This window comes from Lepus europaeus, chromosome 7 (genome assembly GCF_033115175.1).
Source record: "Lepus europaeus isolate LE1 chromosome 7, mLepTim1.pri, whole genome shotgun sequence".
Classification (NCBI taxonomy): domain Eukaryota; kingdom Metazoa; phylum Chordata; class Mammalia; order Lagomorpha; family Leporidae; genus Lepus; species Lepus europaeus.
Genome location: NC_084833.1, coordinates 48,453,916 through 48,473,840, shown reverse-complemented (window position 1 = coordinate 48,473,840; position 19,925 = coordinate 48,453,916). Strand labels below are relative to the sequence as shown.

Below are 19,925 nucleotides of genomic sequence, written 5' to 3'. Positions count from 1 at the left end.
TGCAGCCATTTGGGAAGTGAACCAGCGATGGAAGACCTTTCTGTCTGTAACTCTGCCTTTCAAATACATAAATAAATCCTTAAAAAATGGTATCTTATTTGAGATGGGTGGTTGCCTTATATTAGGAAAAAACCTAGTTCACATAAAACTGAAATACTACACCAAATGCAGCAGGTCCAAAGCTGTTTCGCGGTATCAACACTGCAACAAGCATCTCTTCCCAAGGGGGAAAATCTAACCCAAACATTCTAAGATCCAAGCACAACTGTCCAGTCTCAGGGTGACCTCCTGTTCACCCAGCACCTGTGAGCTCACAAGCCTTTGGGCTCTAAGCAGGTGTTGAGAAGAGAACAGGTTCAAAGCCTTCTCTTGAGCAGGAGCAAGGCGAACACTTATTCACCCCGAGCCTTCTCCTGGCTCATACCCTGCCCACCCCACAGAGCCCCACCCCAGCAGGCACGGTTGTCTCTAATGCCCCGCCCCACATTCCTCCCATGCCCAAACCTCTAGCCATCAGCACGTGTCACCCATTCACGCACAAGCTCTCAATAATGACTCTAAACCAAAGTTACTGCTCTTGGGTAATGGTTTTCCAACAAGCCTTTGACAGGATTAGGCAGTTGAAATTCCAGAGATGAAAAATTATCTTAATGATTCACAAAGAAAAATGTACATTTTCGTACACGCTCACAAGTGCTCCAAACAGAGAGCAGTCCTCATGTAAACCCAGCCTGATTGTTTCTACAAACAGGAAAGTTCTCTAGACTCTACGAGGCAGCCGGGGAAGAACCACGCCAATCCAGGAGTATTAAGCAATTCGTTTATTGGCGCTGAAGCAGAGACTTACATGAGTCCTGTTGTCTAAGAGAAAAACGACAAGGAATTCAAACGACGATTCTGAGATGACCTCTACACTGGAGACATCAGGTGGTAAGAGGTGTTACTTCATAGGACATTTGCATACACAGTTTAAAAGTTAGTGGGTTTGCAGCTTTCAATGATATGAGGATCCTGGGTCTTATCCCTTGGGTTCCTAACAGCTGCAGAGAGACCCTCTGAATACCTAGTATATTTTGCTATCTGTTCATGTTATTAAATGTCAGGAACACAAAAGGCTTTCTGTAAGAAATGGCGGGATAGAACTGGAGGAATTAAAACCAAACAACCTCAGACTTGGGAGAACGTATTCGCACGTGCAAACTCTGAAGTCCGTGTCTCCTGCCAGCTGTAAGGCATGGATTCTGATCAACTCCTAATGCCCAGACCTCTGCCAGTGACTGTGGCCTCCAGGCAGCGGCTCAGCCCAGGCTCAAGGGACGGCTCTGGGCGTGAGTGAGTAGGCCTGCGTGGAGGAAGGCGGCGGGAAGGCGAGTCACACGTGGGGGTGCCTGCTAGGCTATGGAGACAAGAGCTGCTATGACAAGCCAGTAGCACGTAGCACCGGCCAGTTAGAGAACATTCAGTACGCACCAGAAGCGTCTGTAAACACAATCAGGCAAGGATTAGAGAGGCAATGAGCGGTCACACTAAAAGCAAAAGAGCTTGTGCCACGAATTAGGGGGAGAACAGTCAGGCTAGAGGTCTAGGGAAACACGGGATTTCAAACAACACGGAAGAATCACATGGAATGTTTTCAGATGGGATTTAAGGGGGCAGGGCGCAGTGCCAGGAAGCACCTCCAGGGGGCAGCACCGATTTCCCCCCCAGCTGTCCTGGGCCCCCTGGGCCTGTCAGCACCACAGGTTGTGGGCCAGGCCCGGCAGCGTGTCCGCAGAGGTCTGGGAGGCTGGTTGATTCGTTTGCGCTTTTCCTCATCAAATCCTATCCCTGTCTTCCTCCTCTACCTCTTGGACCCTGTATTCCCAAATGCTTAATTCTGTGAGCTCCCGGATGCCTGCAAAGGCCCCTGCAAGTTTGGCTCAGAGACCCAACGGGGTATGTGCTCAAAGTCTCTGGCTTCTGCGTGAGCGCTGCTTTCTGGCCCTGGTCCCAGGTCCCCCGCTGACCGGGTCACGCACCAGCCCCGTGCGTGTCCTCTCAACCATCCTGGTCAGCCAGTGGCCCACTCGGGGTGTGTCTGGCGAACGTGGGGAGGCTCTGCTCGCCGCACCAGTCCCCCCTGCCTGGCCCCTGCTAACATACTGAGCCCAGGTCCCCGGGGAGCGGGGGGCTGAGGTAGCGCGCCGCGGGCGGGCCTGTCCGCTCTCCTTGGCTCAGCGTCTTCTTGCGCTCACGGACCAGGGCCTTTTGGTGGCGCTTCATGCGCTCCAGCTGCTCCTCGGCGCTCATCCGGCCGCGCGGCTGGTCCCCTGAGTACAGGCGCTCCAAGGCACTCTTGGGTCTCTGAGGAGGGCGAGACACACACAGCGCTGGGCTGCGAGCGGAAGGCAGCCACCCTGCTGGCCCCAGCCCCGCCCTTCTCTGGTTGGGCTCCTCTCGGCCACACAGACCCACCCTGTCGAGGCACCAGGGTGCCCGCGGCCGTCACAGGCTTCCTGGGCAGCACCCCAGTCTGCCAATGCAGATACCAAGGCCCAGGCCCGTCCAGGTGGACACACATGCAGCAGGTGCAGACTGCCCGGGCTCCCTCCCACGACCTTGGCAGGCTGATAGAGGGGTCTCTTGGAAACAGAGAGGGCGGCACGACACCCTTCTGCAGCCTGGACACCTCCCCCAGGGCTCCCGGGGTCAGCCGTCGCCTCTCTCTCCGTATGAAGGGGCAGGCTCCAGGTCACTCATGGGAAGGTTACCTTGCTGCTGTCGGCATTGAGGCCCCTCCGGAGCGTGACGTAGGGAGCGATGGAGGATGACTGCTGCAGCCTTGACGTGGACCCCGAGAGCCCTTCGTGAGCAGAGAGAGAAGCACAAGTCTGCTCTTGGCGGGGTGCACGGGCCACCGTCCCCTCACTAGCCACCCCTCACGGGGCCCACGGGGCAGGAGAGCAAGGCTGGGGGGGGTAGAGGAGGGAGCACCAGCTCACAGTGCCTCCTGTCTTCCTGTGGGCTCCTCCTGGACTCCCTTTCCAGGCAGGCACCCTGGGTCGTGCACCCCTCTCTGTGCATTCTGCACAACCCAACCCTGGGGGCACAGCGAGGAGGACACCCAACCAGGGGGTAAGCGTGTGGGCTTCAAGAAAGACCTATCACAGTGATGCAAAAGGAGAAAGCCGCAGATGGCCAAGCTGGTGGCACCCAGCCTTATCTGCTGGCTCCCTCGCCGATCAGCTAACCGGCAAGTGACTCAAACATCTCGCCAAAGTGGGGATAATAAGCTCTTCCTCCCTAGGACTATCACCAACACTGCTTGTATATAAAGTGCTCGGTCAGTGCCAGGCTGGAGGGTAACTGCTACTGTCGTGGTTCCCGTGGACAGATGAGATCAGAGGGAGAGAGCAAATGTGAGCCGAGGGAGAAGGTCAGGCTGCGGGCAGAAGGGCAGCACGGTGGCCATGACGGGGCTTCTGAGAGACTGCACGGAGGGGCTGTCTTACCTCTGCCTGGCAGCGTCTGGTACCTGCTCTCGGAGCCCACGAGGCCCAGGGAGGACTGGGCCGCATCCCCGCTGAGGGTGGCCAGCTCAGGCTCGCTGACGTAGGACCGGAGCTCCACCTGCGGGCAGTCCTGGGGCGTTACACCTGCCTCGTGCCACACCATCTCCCCTGTCCCCACACGTGGCTGTGGGCTACCCTCCCGGCTCACCCTTGAGTCCCCGTTCACACATTGCCCCAGCTCTCGGTCCCGCTTCCTCTCGTCCGACTGTCGCTTGAGGCCCCGCACGGAAGTGTGCCGGATGATGGTGGCCTCCCTGGGCAGCGGGGGCACGGCTGGCGGCTGGTCCTCGGGGCTGTAGAGCTCAGGGAGGGGCGGCCTGGGAGGTGCCTCGTCTTCCTGCCCAGAGAGAGAATCAGAGCTGGAGATGGGTGTGGGCAGCCAAAGGCCTGGCCTAGCCGCTTCAGTGACCCCTTGGTCAAGGAGCACAAACAGCTCCCTTGGAGGAGCTGAGGAGAGAGGTATGTGGAGCAGTGGGTAAAGCCGACACCTGCAACACCAGCATCCCACATGGGTGTGGGTTCAAGTCCTGGCTGCTCCACTTCTGATTCCACTCCCTGCTAATGCGCCTGGGAAAGCAGAGGAGGATGGCCCAAGTCCTTGGGTCCCTGAACTCCTGAGGGAAACCCGGATGGAGTTCCTGGCTCCTGGCTTCGGCCTGGCCCTTCCCTGGCCATTGCTGGGGAATGAATCAGTGGGTGGAAAATCGATCTCTGTCTGTGTGTCTGTCTCTCTCCCTGTAACCCTCCCTTTCAAATAAATAAAGTAAATCTTAAAAGAAAAAAAAAAGAAGCTGTGAAAAGCAGAGACGCCTCTACTCCATCTCCAGCCTTCACAGTTTAAAATGCTGCCAAGTGTCACCTGCTCATCTGCTGTCCCCAAATCCAGAACCCAGGTCCATGCTCTTGACATTGAGCCAAACTGCTTACTGGGCATGCAGCAGAGGAGGGGCGGCACGCTGCTCACTGCGCTCATTTCTAAGTGGGTGCCAGCCCCTCCCGCCCGGAGAGCAAACATCTCTCCTGGTCCGTGTGCTCAGACAAGGGCAGGGCCAGCCAGGCACACACTCTGGCTCCCTCAGCAGAGTCCGCCCCCTCCTGCCCTTCTTATCAGAATGTGCACGGTGACAACACATTTCCTCCTCCCCAACTCCGACAGCAGAGGCAGCCAGGATGGGTGACTCACTGCCTACCATGCGGCCCACTCCCTGGAATGCGATGACGGTAACTGTTCTTCCAGGAACCCCCGTCCGCACGCGCCTGGAAGGCTGCAGGTCATCTCCACGCCAACAGACAGCCCCTCCCCCTGGCTGCCACGAACACCCACGAAGGCCATGTGACCCTCCTCGTGGCCCTCCTCCCGGAGTCTAACTTGGCTTTGTTTTCCAAATCTTGTCAAGTTCAGAAAAAGCAGCCCAAGCGTGCTTTGCAAAGGTTGATCATCATTCTTTTAAAGCAACGCACTTCACCGAGGTGGCAAGGTCAAGGCGCCCGCCTGAGATAGCCACAGCCTCTCAGAGGATGGGCAGTTCCCAAGCCCAATGGGACACTGGAATCGCCGATAGATAAGCAAAACTGACTGCCTCCCATGGAAGCAAACAATTTCTGAAGACAGAGGGTGGGAGGGAGGCATTTTATTATGCTCTTTTATTATTTTTATCTTTGAGAATATTATCTAATAAAAGATGACGTTAAAGTCAAGACAAGTCAATAAAAGTGAAAGAATTACAGCTACATGCAACAGTGTGGATGAATCTCACAAAAAATAATGTGGAAGAAAAGACGCAAAACAGTGCTCTGTGCCAGCGTAATGAGAGTGTTTAGGGCGCAAACACCCATGGGTTGTTGGGCTCAGAATGAGGAATAAATAAATAATGATTATGCCCAACGTCATTGTGGTGGCTGGCACAGTCCTCCTCCTTGTCTGAGCACCACTGAGCAGGGTGGTCCCTTGATTATTATTTGCTCAATTATGATATTCCATCTTTGTGTCATTTCCAGCAAGGGTGTCATTGTTTCACAAACGTAAATGTTCAGGGGCCAGCACTGTGGCGTAGTGGGTAAAGCTGCGGCCTGCAGTGCCGGCATCCCATACAAGTGCTGGTTCTAGTCCCGGCTGCTCCACTTCCAATCCAGCTCTCTGCTATGGGCTGGGAAAGCAGTGGAAGATGGCCCAAGTGCTTGGGCCCCTGCACCCAAGTGGGAGACCCGGAAGAGGCTCCTGGATCCTGGCTTCAGATCGGCCCAGCTCTGGCCGTTGTGGCCATTTGGAGAGTGAACCATCAGATGGAAGACCTCTGTCTCTCACTGCCTCCTCTGCCTCTCAAATAAATAAACCTGCAATGGGACACTGAGGCAGCCCAGGGCAGGAATGGGCCTTGCTGGAAAACACAGTGAGCACACAAGGACTAGAATCCAAGCGCCCCCCTCCCAACCTTTTCTGTCTGCCCCTTTCCCCCACTGGCGGGCACCTTGCCCTGTGACAGCAGCGTCTGCCAGGGTTTGCACCCTCCTGTTTCACAGTGGAGGCTCCAGATCCGGGGCTGAGAAGAAGATCCTGGGGGCTGGGAAGATCCCGAGATGAAGGAATTCACAGCAACTCACAGGCTGAGTCATGGGCTGCACTCTGGGTCCAGCTCTGGGCCGTGGGCACTGGCTGGAAGCAGGTGCATGGCAGGGCCCAGCACGAGAAGTCCAGGGCTTACCCAGCGCAGTGCACTGACCTCAACAGAGGTCCTACGCTCATATGGTGCCCAGGCCAAAGCGCCTCAAAGCCTGCATTGGCAAAAACCCAGAGCCACCCCCACCATTTTCCAGGGTCCCCTCAGCCACAGTTTCTATGTCCTGCGTCTGCCTGCTTCTGGAGGAAGACAGCTGTCATGGTTCCTGAGCACATCTTCGATTTCTGGAAAGTTTCCTGTGCGTTCAGACTCCGCCAAGAGCCTGGACCCTCTCTACGCCTGGGAAGCCAAGGTGTGAGCCCTGGCAACCTCTCGGGCCACAGAGGTGACCCGGGACTGAAGGTCCAATTAAAGAGTGAATGAGAAGGCTCAGGGATGTGGTTGGATTCCCTAACACCGAGACCGTTAGCAAATGTGAAGAACCTGGAGTTTCAGTTTTCCTGTCTGTGGGATCAGGGACCCCCTCTCCATACCTATGTTCCATGAGGGTCTTGCAAAGATCATCAGTGTTCTCAGAGCCAGCACAGCGCTGGGCTGCAGGGAGAAGTGCAGATCCTCTTTCCTGGAACCAGCTCTTTGCCTACAGGCTTGTGTAACTGCAGGAGAGCCCTCTGAAGGTTTGCCTGGAGCTCTGCACGGGGACAGCCTCACCAACGGCCACGGTGCACTCACAAATTCCAGCCTACTCAGCACAGTCACTTCTGGCTGGGTCTCAATTTTCCCCACTGCCAAATGGGAGGTTTAGGCGAGGTCGCCCCTCGGCGTCCTCCCGGTGCTGTGAGTCTGAGGCCCAATGGCCGGGAAAACACACACTCCCCCTCAACTGCTCACGACTCCGCCTGGCTGCCTCCCCAAGCTTTCCCAAGTTTCCCGAGGGAACGAGCGGGGCGGTCAGCGCGAGTAGCTGCTCATCAGGGGAGCGGGGCGGTCAGCGCGCGTAGCTGCTCATCAGGGGAGCGGGGCGGTCAGCGCGCGTAGCTGCTCATCAGGGATACTTACAACGCCGGCCTTGGTCTTGGTTGGTGATTGAAGGGGAGACATCACTTTCCTCAGCTGGGGTGGGTGAGGTCGGTAGGGCACGTAGGTTTGCAGCTGGGGGAAAAGTCGGACCTCCAGAGGGGTCCGCACGGGGCTGGAGGGAGGGCTGGGCTGCGGGGGCGGCTTGCTCTCCGCCATCGAGAGTGAAGGCACAGGCGGGTGAGGGGACAAAGGCACCGTTTTCCTCTCTAAGGGGCAACAGGGAAACAAAGCATGAGCTGGAACAGAGACCTCTTTCCCTGCAGGACACAAGGGGCGGGGCCATTCAGCACCGTGAAGACCCACCCCCAGGGCCGTCCCCACTCACCAGGATTTTTGACCGATTCCACCAGGATTCTGAAGTTCTCTTTGTTCGCACTCAGACCTGCAAGGACATCTTCGATCCTCCACAGATCTTTCTGGATCTGCGATTTCTCCTGAGGAAGACAAGGCGGTGGTTCATTGGCTTCTTGGTACCTTGCCAGAGGCTCCTTCTGAGCACCTATCCTGGCATTTCTGGTCGAGCCCTCACCCAGGGACCGTACTCCCTGCAGAAACTGCATCTAGACAGGTGCAGACGCGACAACACCTGGGCCCAGGGAGGGGCTTCAGAGTGGCTGTCACCTGTCCAGCTGTTTCCATCCAATTTAAAGCCAGACTGCCTTAAGTGCCAACGTTCTTCAAAGAGTACAAGGGAAATGGAATGAAAGGCAAGCTTATTTTGGTGAAAACCACGTTTTAAATCCATGCGTAGGCACTGGCATTGTGGTGCAGCAGGTTAAGCTAACTCCTAAGATATCAGTATCCCATGAGTGCAGGGTCGAGTTCTGGTCGCTCTGCTTCCAGTCCAGCTCCCTGGTAACGCGTCTGGGAAAATGGTAGAAGATGGCACAAGTGCTTGTGCCCCTGCCAGGCTCCTGACTTCAGGGGACTCCTGACTTTGGGGCTCCCGGCCCAGCCCAGTTGTGGCCATTTGGGGAGTGAACTAGCAGGTAGAAGATATATATCTCTCTCTCTTTCTCTCTCTTACTCTCCCTCCCAAATAAATAAAGCAATCCTTTTTCTTTCTTTTTAAAGAAAGTGCAGTGAGCACTGGAATATTATTCAGCCATAAAAAGGAATGTAGGCCGGCACCGTGGCTTAACAGGCTAATCCTCCACCTTGCAGCGCCGCACACCGGGTTCTAGTCCCGGTTGGGGCGCCGGATTCTGTCCTGGTTGCCCCTCTTCCAGTCCAGCTCTCTGCTGTGGCCCGGGAAGGCAGTGGAGGATGGCCCAAGTCCTTGCGCCCTGCACCCACATGGGAGACCAGGAGAAGCACCTGGCTCCTGGCTTCGGATCAGCGAGATGAGCCGGCTGCAGCGGCCATTGGAGGGTGAACCAACGGCAAAAAGGAAGACCTTTCTCTCTGTCTCTCTCTCTCACTATCTACTCTGTCAAAAAAAAAAAAAAAAAAAAAAAAAAGGAATGTAGAACTAATGTGTATTACAGTGTAGATGAACCTTGGAAACACTATGCTGAAGTTAAGAAGCTGAACACACGATGTCACATAGTGGAGGATTCTGTTCCTACAGACTGCCCAGAAGGGCCAATACACAGATACAACACAAAGCAGATCAGTGGTTGCCTGGTGCACAGTGGGTAACAACCACAGAGAGGGAGTTGGGGGATGGAAAGGAGTGACTACATGGGTTCAGGACTCCTTTCAAAGGATGATGAAAATGTTATAAAATTGACCACGGTGATGACCACACAGTGTTGTTAAAAAACTACAGACCACTGAACTACACACTTCCAGAGAGTAGATTTCACAGCATGTGAATTATCTAAGAACACTTCTGAAAGTTTGTGGAAAATAGAATGAAATATGTTTATCTCCATTAAAAAAAAAAAAAAAAAACCTGCACTCCATGCATTGCTTTTTTGTAATGCGTCTTTGCCGTGCACTTTTTGTATAAGAAAGCTCTCCATGTTTGTGCAGAGAGCACAGTGAGAGAAGAAGATGGCAGGAAAAGAGGTAGGCTGTGATCACATACACCCCGATAAGTGACCGCCAATGGGAAGGGCCCCAAGAAGAGATGGAGGGGGTCTGGTGTGGTTAAGGACAGTGAGCATATTTTAATGGGGTCACTTAAGCACCAGATACAGCATGCTTTTAGATTTTTAAGCCATAATGGGGAGGAAAGATAGCTGTGGTCCCACCCCATAGACTGAAAGAGTGGCAGGCTCCACACCATTTCCTGTCAAGGCACCCAGCTACCCCTCAACTGGAGGGGTGCTCAGGAGGCGGGAACAGCCCTAGGGTCACCTGGAAGAAGAAGGCTCTCCTGTGCTGCTCCTGCAGCGCGTGCTTCAGCTGCTCCACGTCACGCTCCAGCTTCAGGTATTCGTTCCAGGCGTTTTCCATCTCCTGTTGGCCAAAGGAATGCTGCTGGCCCCTGGGCCCCAGGATGTCCCACATGTACCCGTGCTGGTGACCACTGCTGACCCAGCCAGGGGTGGAGGAGGGGACCCGGGGACAGAGGAGAAAAGAGTATGGGATCTGCTCATTTGCACTCTGACCCTGGTGCCCTTGGCAATGCTTTCATTCCCTGTGCTGGCAAAAAGGCTTGCAAGTCATCAGCCTGACAAATGAACAGGCGGAAATTCTGACAACTTAGAACGAACTGCACAGAGATCATGGGAATAGACCCATAGGCTGATCTGAGAAATCAGGTCCCTTGGGTGTCATCAGCCAGGAACTGCTGACAGAAAGCAGCCTATGGCCCAGGCACAGACAGATGGGGACAAGCTACTGTCAGGATGCAGCCTGGAGGAGTCTTGGCTATGCAAAGACTCTCACCCCTGGCCATTAAGTCAACCTCAGCCCGGCCCGACCTGAAGGGGAGGATCCGTGCCACCCACCCCCTTTACATACGGTGGACTCCCTGGAGAGCTCGGCTCGGATGTGGACGAGGTCCTCCTGCAGCAACCTCTGCTGGTAGGCGATCTTGTCCGCGTGCTGGGGCTGGTCCCGGTACTGCTCCATCTGCCTGTGCAACACCTCCAGCACCGACTCCAGCTGATCCTGCACCAAGGAGGGCCAGAGTCAGACAGGCTAGACCCCAAGGCCTCCACCTACCACAACAGGCAGCAGACAAAGCCAACTAAGGCTGAGGTGGGAGTGGGGTCACAGCAGACACGAGGTGAGAGGCCTTCAAAGCTGCTTCTGACTCAGCCCACAGGACAAGTCACCTAACAGTGCTGTGCCTCAGTTTCCCATCTAACTCCTTATCAAATAAATTATGAGGACAAATCAGGTAGTAGAAGGAAAACTTGCCAAGTCCTTGGGGAAAGGGATGTGCTATTATTCTTCAGCACCCCAGTCTTACTGAAATGCAAAAAGAGAGACCAAACGTTGGCGGCCCGACGTTTAATCCTATCTTTCCATCCGGATTTGCCACCTCCATGGCCCAGGTCAGAAAGAAGGAGCTTTAGGAAGTGAGCTGGTACAACTGTAGCCAAGACCTCCAGGCTCCACCACAGGGCCTCCAAAAAGAGGTAGGCCAGAGCGGAACTGAGACAAGGGCAGTACTTAGACTAAGTAGGCTGGGAATGCCCTGAAGGTCTTCTCCAGGTTCAGCTAGAAACCCACATAGAGCACCTTTCAAATGCAAAGTTATTGCTCTGGGTAAAGTAACCTGAGTTGTTCAATACTAACATGAGTCCAGGCTATGTCTTAGGAAAGAAGACAGAATGCACTCCACCCTCCACCCCATGCCACGGCTCTGCAAAAAACTGAAGCGCACTTTGTTTTCCTTGAGAGCCCGAATCTTGTCTTCCAAGTCCTGGAGGATCCTGTCTTGTTCGCAGAAGACGCTCAGTTTGACCTATAGGGGAGAACAGGTTGGAGAGGAGCTGAGAGGATGCCTCAGGGAGTGAGATCAGAATGACTCTGGCCACAGAACCGTCCAGACCCTGTGGGTCGGGGGCAGCTAAGGCAGCAGCCTGTCCCTCCGCTTACTCACATCAATGTCACTCTCAGCGATCTTCATAGGCTTTAGGCTTCGGTCCTTGAGAAGGTCCCGGCCTGTCATCTGGGAGGTGAATAATGTAAAAGAGACTTAGCCACAGTGTTCAGGAGCAGATCTCAGGAAGGAAGGTCAGCCTTACGAGGGGTGGGAGTCTCAGCAGTGGCAAGTAGGAGTGTGGCGTGAAAGGGGCAAGAAGGCAAGCAGGAGCTGCTTTGTTTCCTTGCCGATTTCATTTTAAGGTAAAACCAGTACCTTTCTGAGATCCTAGCACTTGTAAACCTCTCCAAATAAAGAAAACTTGAACGTTCAAGTTACAGGGTCGTCAGTTTTGGAAGAATTTATTTATAAGCTCAAAGTGAGTGTGATTAATCAGCATGGCTCTTGGAAGATTTGCCACTGGTAAGACAGAGGTGTACTCCTGAGCTTGGGGACAAACACGGATCACAGAAGCCCATCTCCCACTGCCCAGGTGTGCCAGGACGAACGAGGGGATCTCCAGGCTGCTGTCAAGCCTTAGTCTAGGGAGTCTGAGCAGCCCACCTCCCCGTGAAGAGCCCTCCTCACCCTGCCCCCCTGGGGAAGAAGAAACCCGGCTCATTCCTGATGCGGGTTTTCACTTGACATTGAGTAACTGAGGCTAGGCTGTCCTTACTGAAGTTACAAGTTACCTTGTCGTCTCAAGAAAGGAAACCACAGAGCAATATACAAAAGTCACCCAAACTTAGGGGCCAGTGGAATTTCCCATTTCCCACCCTTTTCACCTGACTCCGAGTGGACAATCAAATGTCCATCTCTCACTGACCCCTAAGCCACTAAACCCAGCTCTTTACCCCAGGGTTCATTTTCCCCCAGTCTCCTTCCTATCAAAAGCTGTACATGGGCAGAGGGGGTGGCCTCTTTTTAACAGATGCACCTTCATGGCCAAGACAAGGCCAGGGTGGGCCTGGCCTAAGGAGCCCCAGACAGGGCACTCCATCTCCCTGCCCTCCACAGCAGAGAGGTGGTATGTGCGCTCTGCAGAGGGTCCAGGATGTACAGAGAGAGAGCTGCTGCACAGACAGCCTGTGCTCTCCCTCTACCCAATTTGGGAAGCCCTCTGAACTTGTGACCATGCATGTGGGGCAGACGCATAGGGCAAACACTGCACTCAAACAGCTCAAGCCAACCACAAGTCCAACCGTCCCGCTGTGTTCCGTCTCCTTGAGAATCAGCAGCAGCAAACCCAAAGGTCAAAGAAAAAGGAGAATGACCTCTCCACACTTGGGCTGCAGACACACCCCACCCACCCCCATGGTCCCTATGGTCCCACGTAGAGGGCAGGGGTTACCACCTTATTGATCTTGGGCCCTAAACATGAGGCCCAGCACAAGGGAAGACACTCCACAAATGCTTATTGAACTGCATGTAGGACAAAGGGCATACGCATAGGTCAGTGTTGGGTTCCAGGAGAAATCAGAACTCCAGCCAAATTCTGCTCTTCAAACTGGCAGATGATGTGTACGTACAAGAATACACAACAGTACACGACACACGGACTCCCACAACCATCCACGGACACACTGTGCCATCCCCTGCCATGAGGGGAGCAGGAGGGGGAGGGGGACATGGAATTCACCCACACAGCTGAGCTTCCAGGTAGTACTTGGGCTTGACACTCAGGGCAACCCCAGAGAAGCACTGGTGAAAGTAGTGAGCCCTGCACCCTATGTCACGGTCCTCTCCTTGCCGACCCTGCACATGGGCTGACCGTGGCTCACTGCCTAGGCAGAAATTACTTTCAAATCGAGACATGCTTTGGGGATTTTGCCCCTCAGCAACACTCTTCCTCTAGCTCATGGAAGCTTTTTATAGCAGTTTTTTTATTTTTTTATTTTTTTTGATGCTTAAACAACAAGGCAGAGAATCTAATTGAGCAATGCCTCATTTATCCAGCATCATCAGGAAAGAAATGAGATATTCCACACACGAACAAGGGCCTTTGGAGAAAGCTGAATCTTCTACACGAAGCTCTCTGATGGAAAGCTTTCTAAAACATGCCCTTTGCCGCTGGTACATACTTAACCTTTGTCTCTTTTTCATAGGTTTCCGGCACTCCCTAAGATTCCAATGCACTGCTTCTAAGGTGCTGTGAGTTAGGAATCGAAGCACCAAAAGCTCAGCAGAGCCCAGGCACTGATGTCGCTACCCTCCCTTTAACTGCCTTGATGCCCATCACGGTGCTCCTACCACGCACGGTGCACGTGAGATCACAGTGGTCCCTTGCCTCCCCTCGCTAGCGGTGAGTGTGGGGACCATGACGTACCCTCTCTGTAACCTCAAAGCCTGGCCAGGGCCTGGCATGATGAGGATGGTTCTGGAAAGGCTTGCCCTGTGAGCCCGTGAACATCTCAGAATACGGGGACCTGGTTCTACTTCCCATGGAGGAAGGCCTTGGGCTTCAGAGCTGGGCTGTGTGGCTGCTGTTCGTTCACACAGCTTCTGCATTCTGCTCCCTTCCAGAGCGCTGAGGCTACCAGGAAACACTACACCGCCAGGACTTCTACCTCTGATCTTCCTTTCTGAGCTGTGCTCTTTGGACAGCAATATTTACATCCATTTAAAGCACTGTGGGCCACTTGCCCCCAGCACCCCTGAAGTCAGACAAAGCGAAAAGGGGTGGGTATCCACTGATTCGGGGAAAGGGCTGTTTTGGTCTCCCCTAGAAACATCCACATCCTGCCCCGGAGCAAAGCCACCTGCATCCCAGAGTCACGGCCGCCCCCTCCCGGGAACCTCCTGCTCAGCTCTGTCTGGTGAGCCCTGGCCATGGAGGCAGACAAGCGTGAATGGAAACACAACACGAGCCAGTGGCAAGCCAGGCAAGCGACCCCACCCCTCGGCAGCACACAACACGGAGTCACAGAACACCACGGATGACGGGCTTAGCCTGGTGCATCGGCCCCAATGCTGAGAAGAGCTTCAGTTTAAGGAAGATAAACCAAAATGACTTGCGGGAAGCCTGGGGCGATCAGGAGAGCGACTGGTTAAGCAAGTGATGGAGCCGGCACTGAGCCAGAAGCAATGGAATGGCCCGCTCCGAGACCCGGATCAGATCATCTTACGCTCCTCCTGGGCCGACAGCCCTGTGCTGACTTCTTCAGCACTTTGTAAAGCACGTTGATCAAAGGCTCATTATTTTTAATCTGTTCCAAACAAAAAGGCAAATACAACAAAATGTAACAGGTGAGACACCGAACGACACTTGAAGCAGCCAGAATTTGAGGAACTGGCCCAGGGGAAGCTGGAAGGAGGCCATGGGCTGTGCTCTTACCCCTGTCTGAAACCTGGTAATGCTGGTCCCAGGGCAGCGCCTTCCCGACCCTCCCCGAGAAGGGGCCTATATGCTCGATGCCAAGGGCTCCGTGCACGGCTGGCTGATGTGCAAGAGCCAACCTCAGTGCCTGCTTCCTTCCTGGCTCCGCTGCAGGGGCTGGGGCAGCATCACAGAAGAGACCTTTGCTTCCCCTTTTTCCTCCCTCGTCACCTTTGGAGATGCAGAGTGGAGCCACACCTTCACCTCTCCCTGCCCAGACCTCACCTCCACACCTGTGATGTATTTAAATGATTACATCTTACCAATGCTCTCAGATGCTTCCAGCTTCTTTCACACACCACCTCTAGGACGGTGGATCTCAACCTTGACTGAATACCAGAGCCACCTGGGGGCCTTTCCCAAACACTGATGCCCGAGTCCCACTCAAAGACATCCTGCTACAGGTGGTCTGGGATGGAACCTGGGCATCGGGGTTCTTAGAAGCCCCTGTGTTTCTAACATGTGCCAGGAGTGAGAACAGCTGCTCCAAACAGAGGCCTTAAACTGTAGTGTGCATCAGAGTCACTTGGAGGGCTTGTTAATACCTAGATGTGCCGGGCCCCGCCTCCGGAGGTTCTTACTGAGCAGGCCTGGGGTGAGACCCAAGATTTGCATTTCTTTTTTTTTTTCTTTAAAGATTTATTTGAAAGACAGAGTTACAGAGAGAGGTAGAGACAGAGAGAGAGGTCTTCCATCCACCGGTTCATTCCCCAGATGGCCACAACGGCCAGAGCTGCACAGAACTGAAGCCAGAAGCCAGGAGCCTCTTCTGGGTCTCCCACGCAGGTGCAGGGACTCAAGGACCTGGGCCATCTTCTACTGCTTTCCCAGGCCACAGCAGAGAGCTGGATCAGAAGAGGAGCAGCCGGGACCAGAACTGGCACCCATATGGGATGCCGGTGCTTCAGGCCAGGCCGTTAACCTGCTGCACCACAACGGCCCCAAGATTTACATTTCTAATAAATTCTTAGCTATTGCAGATGTTCCTGATTTGGAGACCACACTTTGAGAACCAAAGCAATGGTTTTGTTTTTTAGATTTATTTGAAAGGCAGTGTTACAGAAACAGAGAGAGAGAGAGAGAGAGAGATAAAATGTCTTCCATCTGTTGGTTCACTCTCCAAATGTCCTCAATGGCTGGGGTTAGCCATAAAGAAGCCGGAAGCCAGGAACTCCATTCAAGCCCCCAATGTGGGTGGCAGGGGCTCACTCAGGCCATCTTCTGCTGCTCTCCCAGGCAAATTAGCAGGGAGCTGGATCAGAAGTGGAGTACCTGGGACTCGAATCAGTGTCCATATGGGATGCCAATATTGCGGGGAACAGCTTAACTGGCTATTTCATAAAGCCAGCCCTCAAAACAATGTTTTTAATCCTGGCTGCAGATTGGGAACAACTAAGGAGTTTGTTGTTGTTTTCTAAGAGCAATATCTGAATATTACCAATTAAGTCACAGCCGCTCAGCAGTAAAACTCAAGCATCTATACTCATTTTAAACCACCTCCCCTCCAAGTACTTCTTCACAGTCAGGGTTAATCTCCACTCCAGAACAAGAGTCCTCCAATTTAGTGTGCAAAGAATCACCCTAGCACTTGATAAAGATGCTAAACTCCAGGCACCAGAGGTTCTAATGCAATGGAACACTCCAGATTTGCATGTTTTTAAACTCGAGTTCCCATGTGATCCCATGGGAGGTGGGCATCCATATCACAAACTAAGTCACTCCCAGCTCTAGAAGCTGATTGTGGAGATAGACTCTGAACAGAGAAGTCTTGATCTCAGGTTCAAACCATCAGGAAGATTCCAGAGCCCAACAGACCTGGAGCCTCTGCTGGCACTGGCATCTCTGGGGATGACCACCACTTTACCCACCTACCAAGGCACCACCTGAGCGGCCACAGATGCCAATCCCCACTTCATGTTCCCAAGTGTGCTTCACAGCTATAGAAACAAAGCTCAAGCTGTCAACAACAGTGAGCCCCTAACCCCACTCTTCTGACCCCGCTGGGGTGCGGATTCTAAAGCGCAGAACTTCCGTGTTAGAAACACAGCATCATGAACACAACTTCAGGGTGGGCAAAGCACTGGCATATGCAAAAAAGAAGGCAGCTGCAAAGGCAGTCGCCGGTTCAAATCCTCATTGTGCAACTTTGCAGAAGTCGCTTAACTTCTCTGATACTTGGGCCCCTGGTCTGTAAGACAGGGGATAATGATTTCCATCACTCGGGGCTGCTGGGAGGATTCAAGAAGACAAATGAATGTCAAGTGCCCAAACACCACTAGGCAGGAACAGAAGCCTAGTGAGTCAATGTGGAGCCCTTTTCACACTGGCAGCACCAAGGAAAATGCCAGAGAAGCAAACATTTCCCAACACACACATTAGTCAGGGCATCTTCGAAGAGAGTGGTGGGTGCCTTGGCATGACTGCTAGGCACCATGGCAGGAATGCTCCTTGGCAGAGAAGTTCTGTGTTGGGGAGGCAAACTCCACACTGATTCTGGAAGCCGAGCCTCAGCTGACCAGACAGGGAGATGGATCCTGGATCCTTAAGACCTTGGCCTTTGGGACAGGGACATGGGGGATCCTAAGCCAACAAGGCAAGTGAAAGGGTCAGCAGGTCAGAAGCCAGACAGGAAAATGATCCTTCCTCAGAGAGGCTTATCTTGTGCCCCAAGGACCTACCACTCACCCCACTCAATGTCATCTGCCTCAGTGGTACCCAGAGACAGGGAATTCACCACATCCAGAGTCCTGTCAGAAAAGCCTTTCTTCAGATCCAGCATTTTGACATAGCAGGTTAAGCTGCCACCTGCAACACCTGAATCCCATATGGGCGCCAGTTCGATTCCTGGCTACTCCGCTTCCAATCCAGCTCCCTGCTAATGTACCTGGGAAAGCAGCAGAAGATAGTCCAAGTGCTTGGGCTCCTGCACCTATGTGAGAGACCTGGAAGAAGTTCTTGTCTCCTGGCTTCAGACTGGCTTAGTCCTAGCTGTTGCGGCCATCTGAGGAGTGAGCCAGTGGGTGGAAGACAACCTCTCCACGTCCCACACCCAGTAATTCTTTCAAACAAACAAATCTTTAAAAAAAAAAAGAAAAAGAAAAGCCTTTCTCCCTCTAAACTGAAAGTGCTCTGCGGTGGCAGCCATCTACGTGCCTTAATGTCCCCGTGGGTCTAACACAGCAGAGCTCGACACAGCTATCTCTCCTGGATTGTCCCTGCCTCCTTCAACCACCCTGCACCGGAGCTGCGCTACCTGCGTTGGGTTTCCTTATTCCCCACAACCTGTTTTCTCCTTAGGGAACTCTTCCTCTCAGGCACGGGGATGCTGGGAAGGAAAGGAGGCATCCCTGTTCTGCAGGAGAGGAGGCTGGCACACCCAAGGAAGGACAATGTGGCCTGAGCCCCCAGGACTCAGCTCCTGGCGACAAGAACCGGCATGCTCCCCTTCGACTTGGCAAGTTGATTTGGGTTGTGGATACTTGCAAACAAAAGCATCCCACTTAACACTCCCAGCCATGGTTCTACAAGCCTTCAACACCTCTCCCCCAATTCCAGCCCTTCCCTGGTCTGGAGCCTGCAGTGGGACACCCATGTGGGAAGCCTATACCTCAGCTGGGTCTGAGCAGGCAGAGCAGGCCTCCTGCCTCCCTCCAAGGGAGGCCCAGGAGTGCCGGCCTCACCGGCAGCCATGTCAGACTGAGGACACACACATACACAGCAGCACCTTTGCCCATGTGCAATGCAGGTGTGCCAGCTTGCGTGGGAGCCCAGCATGCCAGCACGGTTCATTCAGAGGGCCAGTTCTTTTGCAGGAGCTTAACAACTGAAGCAGCAGCTGCAACACCAGGGGAATTTTGCGGACAACACAGCTACTTGCCGTGACAAACGAGGACAACTGCCACAAAACCCAGTCACAAGGTGGCGTTCTGATCGCACCGGGTACCTCGCTAGTCAAGCGCAGCTCACCTGTCTCCACCCCACCAGGCACGTTTCTGGGCACAATGGCCCACGCACGGCTCCGTAACAAACCACACAGGTTTGGATCCACAGTCGTGGAAGCAACCCTTTAAGGTGATAAAGTGTGTGAGCTTTGGAGTCAGAGCTACACCCAAATACCACCCTGGACCTGCTTATGGGGCCCTGGATGGTAATTCAGCTCCCCGAGCCTCGGTCAGGGGAAAGATGACAGCACCGCCTCCCTTGCAGAGCCAGCATAAGGGCGGCGGAACATAGCGAGCAGCACACGTCCCACCCCCACTGTTTTGAAGCTTTGCTGGAGTTAGGACACACACAGGGGCCCCTTGTCCTGCTCTCCTCTCCTCAGCCTCCGTTTCTCCCTAATCCCTCAGAACTCTCATTCGACAGTTCTAAAATAACCCTGAGGGGGGTTGTGTCGTCACATTCGAGCAGGGAGAAGACAGATCTTTCCTCCTGCTCCGGCTTAGGCGCTACAGTTAAGTCCTCACTGCACCGTGTACCGCTGCGGGACACCTGTGCTGCTGGGGCCTGGGTATGCTGCGGCTGCACGTGGGCCAGCTGCTGACTACCGGGCCCCAGGGCTGGGGTGAAAAGGGCTGGGCAGGCAGCACCAGGATGGGCTGTCGGGGACCCAAGGATGGGGACATGGGGCTGCATGTGACAGGGGCTGGGGTTCCTCTCTCCATGGAGACCAGGAGCACTTGCCTGTCCCAGCAGGATGCAGGACGGTGGGCTGGGCCACAGAGCCACATCTGAGCACTTGGAGTCCTGCGGTCTTGCCATCTTACTCACTTGCACTGTGTGACTTCACTGCTGTGGACACTAGAAATCATCCTGGCCTTGAGATAACTCGCTTTATCTACCTCATGTCTTGTCTGATTTTTTGCTCACTGAGCCTTCTTTCACAAAGTCCAAGATGCAATCAGGGGCCTACGTGACCTGTCTCCACCTCCCCTCCCAGGCCCTCGCCACACCACTGTTCCCTCCCTTTAACCTCTACCAAACCCACCTTTCTGGCTCTTCAGGGCTTGACACCCATGCTTCCTCCTCCCAGAAGCCACCCCAGTATTCTCACCCACACTGCTTCCAATCATCTCTGTTCTGGGAGCTGAGCCAAACAGGTCTTTGCACAGTCACTGACACACTTCTGTCATTCAGGGCTGCTTTCTTACCCAACCGGGGCTGTGGGGGAGTTTCTGAAGACCAGGGAGCCTCAATGTTTCTCTTGCACCTCCCTGGGTCTCTTTACTGCTGGGGCACTGCCAAGAGCTCAACATATAACCTAAGTGAGCTGGCTGATTCAAACCTGATTTTGCCTCTACCCTGGGAGACTGGCC

The 19,925-nt window shown here is 54.0% G+C and overlaps 1 protein-coding gene across 6 annotated transcripts in view; it reads right to left on the bottom strand.

Moving 5' to 3' along the window:
* The window catches only part of PLEKHA7 (pleckstrin homology domain containing A7), a 217,342-nt gene that overhangs the window by 10,009 nt on the left and 187,408 nt on the right, over positions 1–19,925 (bottom strand). For 5 of the 6 annotated variants that reach the window (XM_062196425.1, XM_062196426.1, XM_062196429.1 and 2 more), the window contains 10 exons: positions 11,253–11,321; positions 11,034–11,114; positions 10,163–10,312; positions 9,554–9,655; positions 7,575–7,683; positions 7,229–7,455; positions 3,700–3,888; positions 3,492–3,609; positions 2,751–2,842; positions 2,143–2,343 (listed from right to left, as the gene is read on the bottom strand). In XM_062196425.1, coding sequence (XP_062052409.1) covers positions 2,143–2,343; positions 2,751–2,842; positions 3,492–3,609; positions 3,700–3,888; positions 7,229–7,455; positions 7,575–7,683; positions 9,554–9,655; positions 10,163–10,312; positions 11,034–11,114; positions 11,253–11,321 — 1,338 coding nt within the window. The remainder of the gene's footprint in view (positions 1–2,142; positions 2,344–2,750; positions 2,843–3,491; positions 3,610–3,699; positions 3,889–7,228; positions 7,456–7,574; positions 7,684–9,553; positions 9,656–10,162; positions 10,313–11,033; positions 11,115–11,252; positions 11,322–19,925) is intronic. The other variant, XM_062196427.1, reaches the window with a different exon arrangement.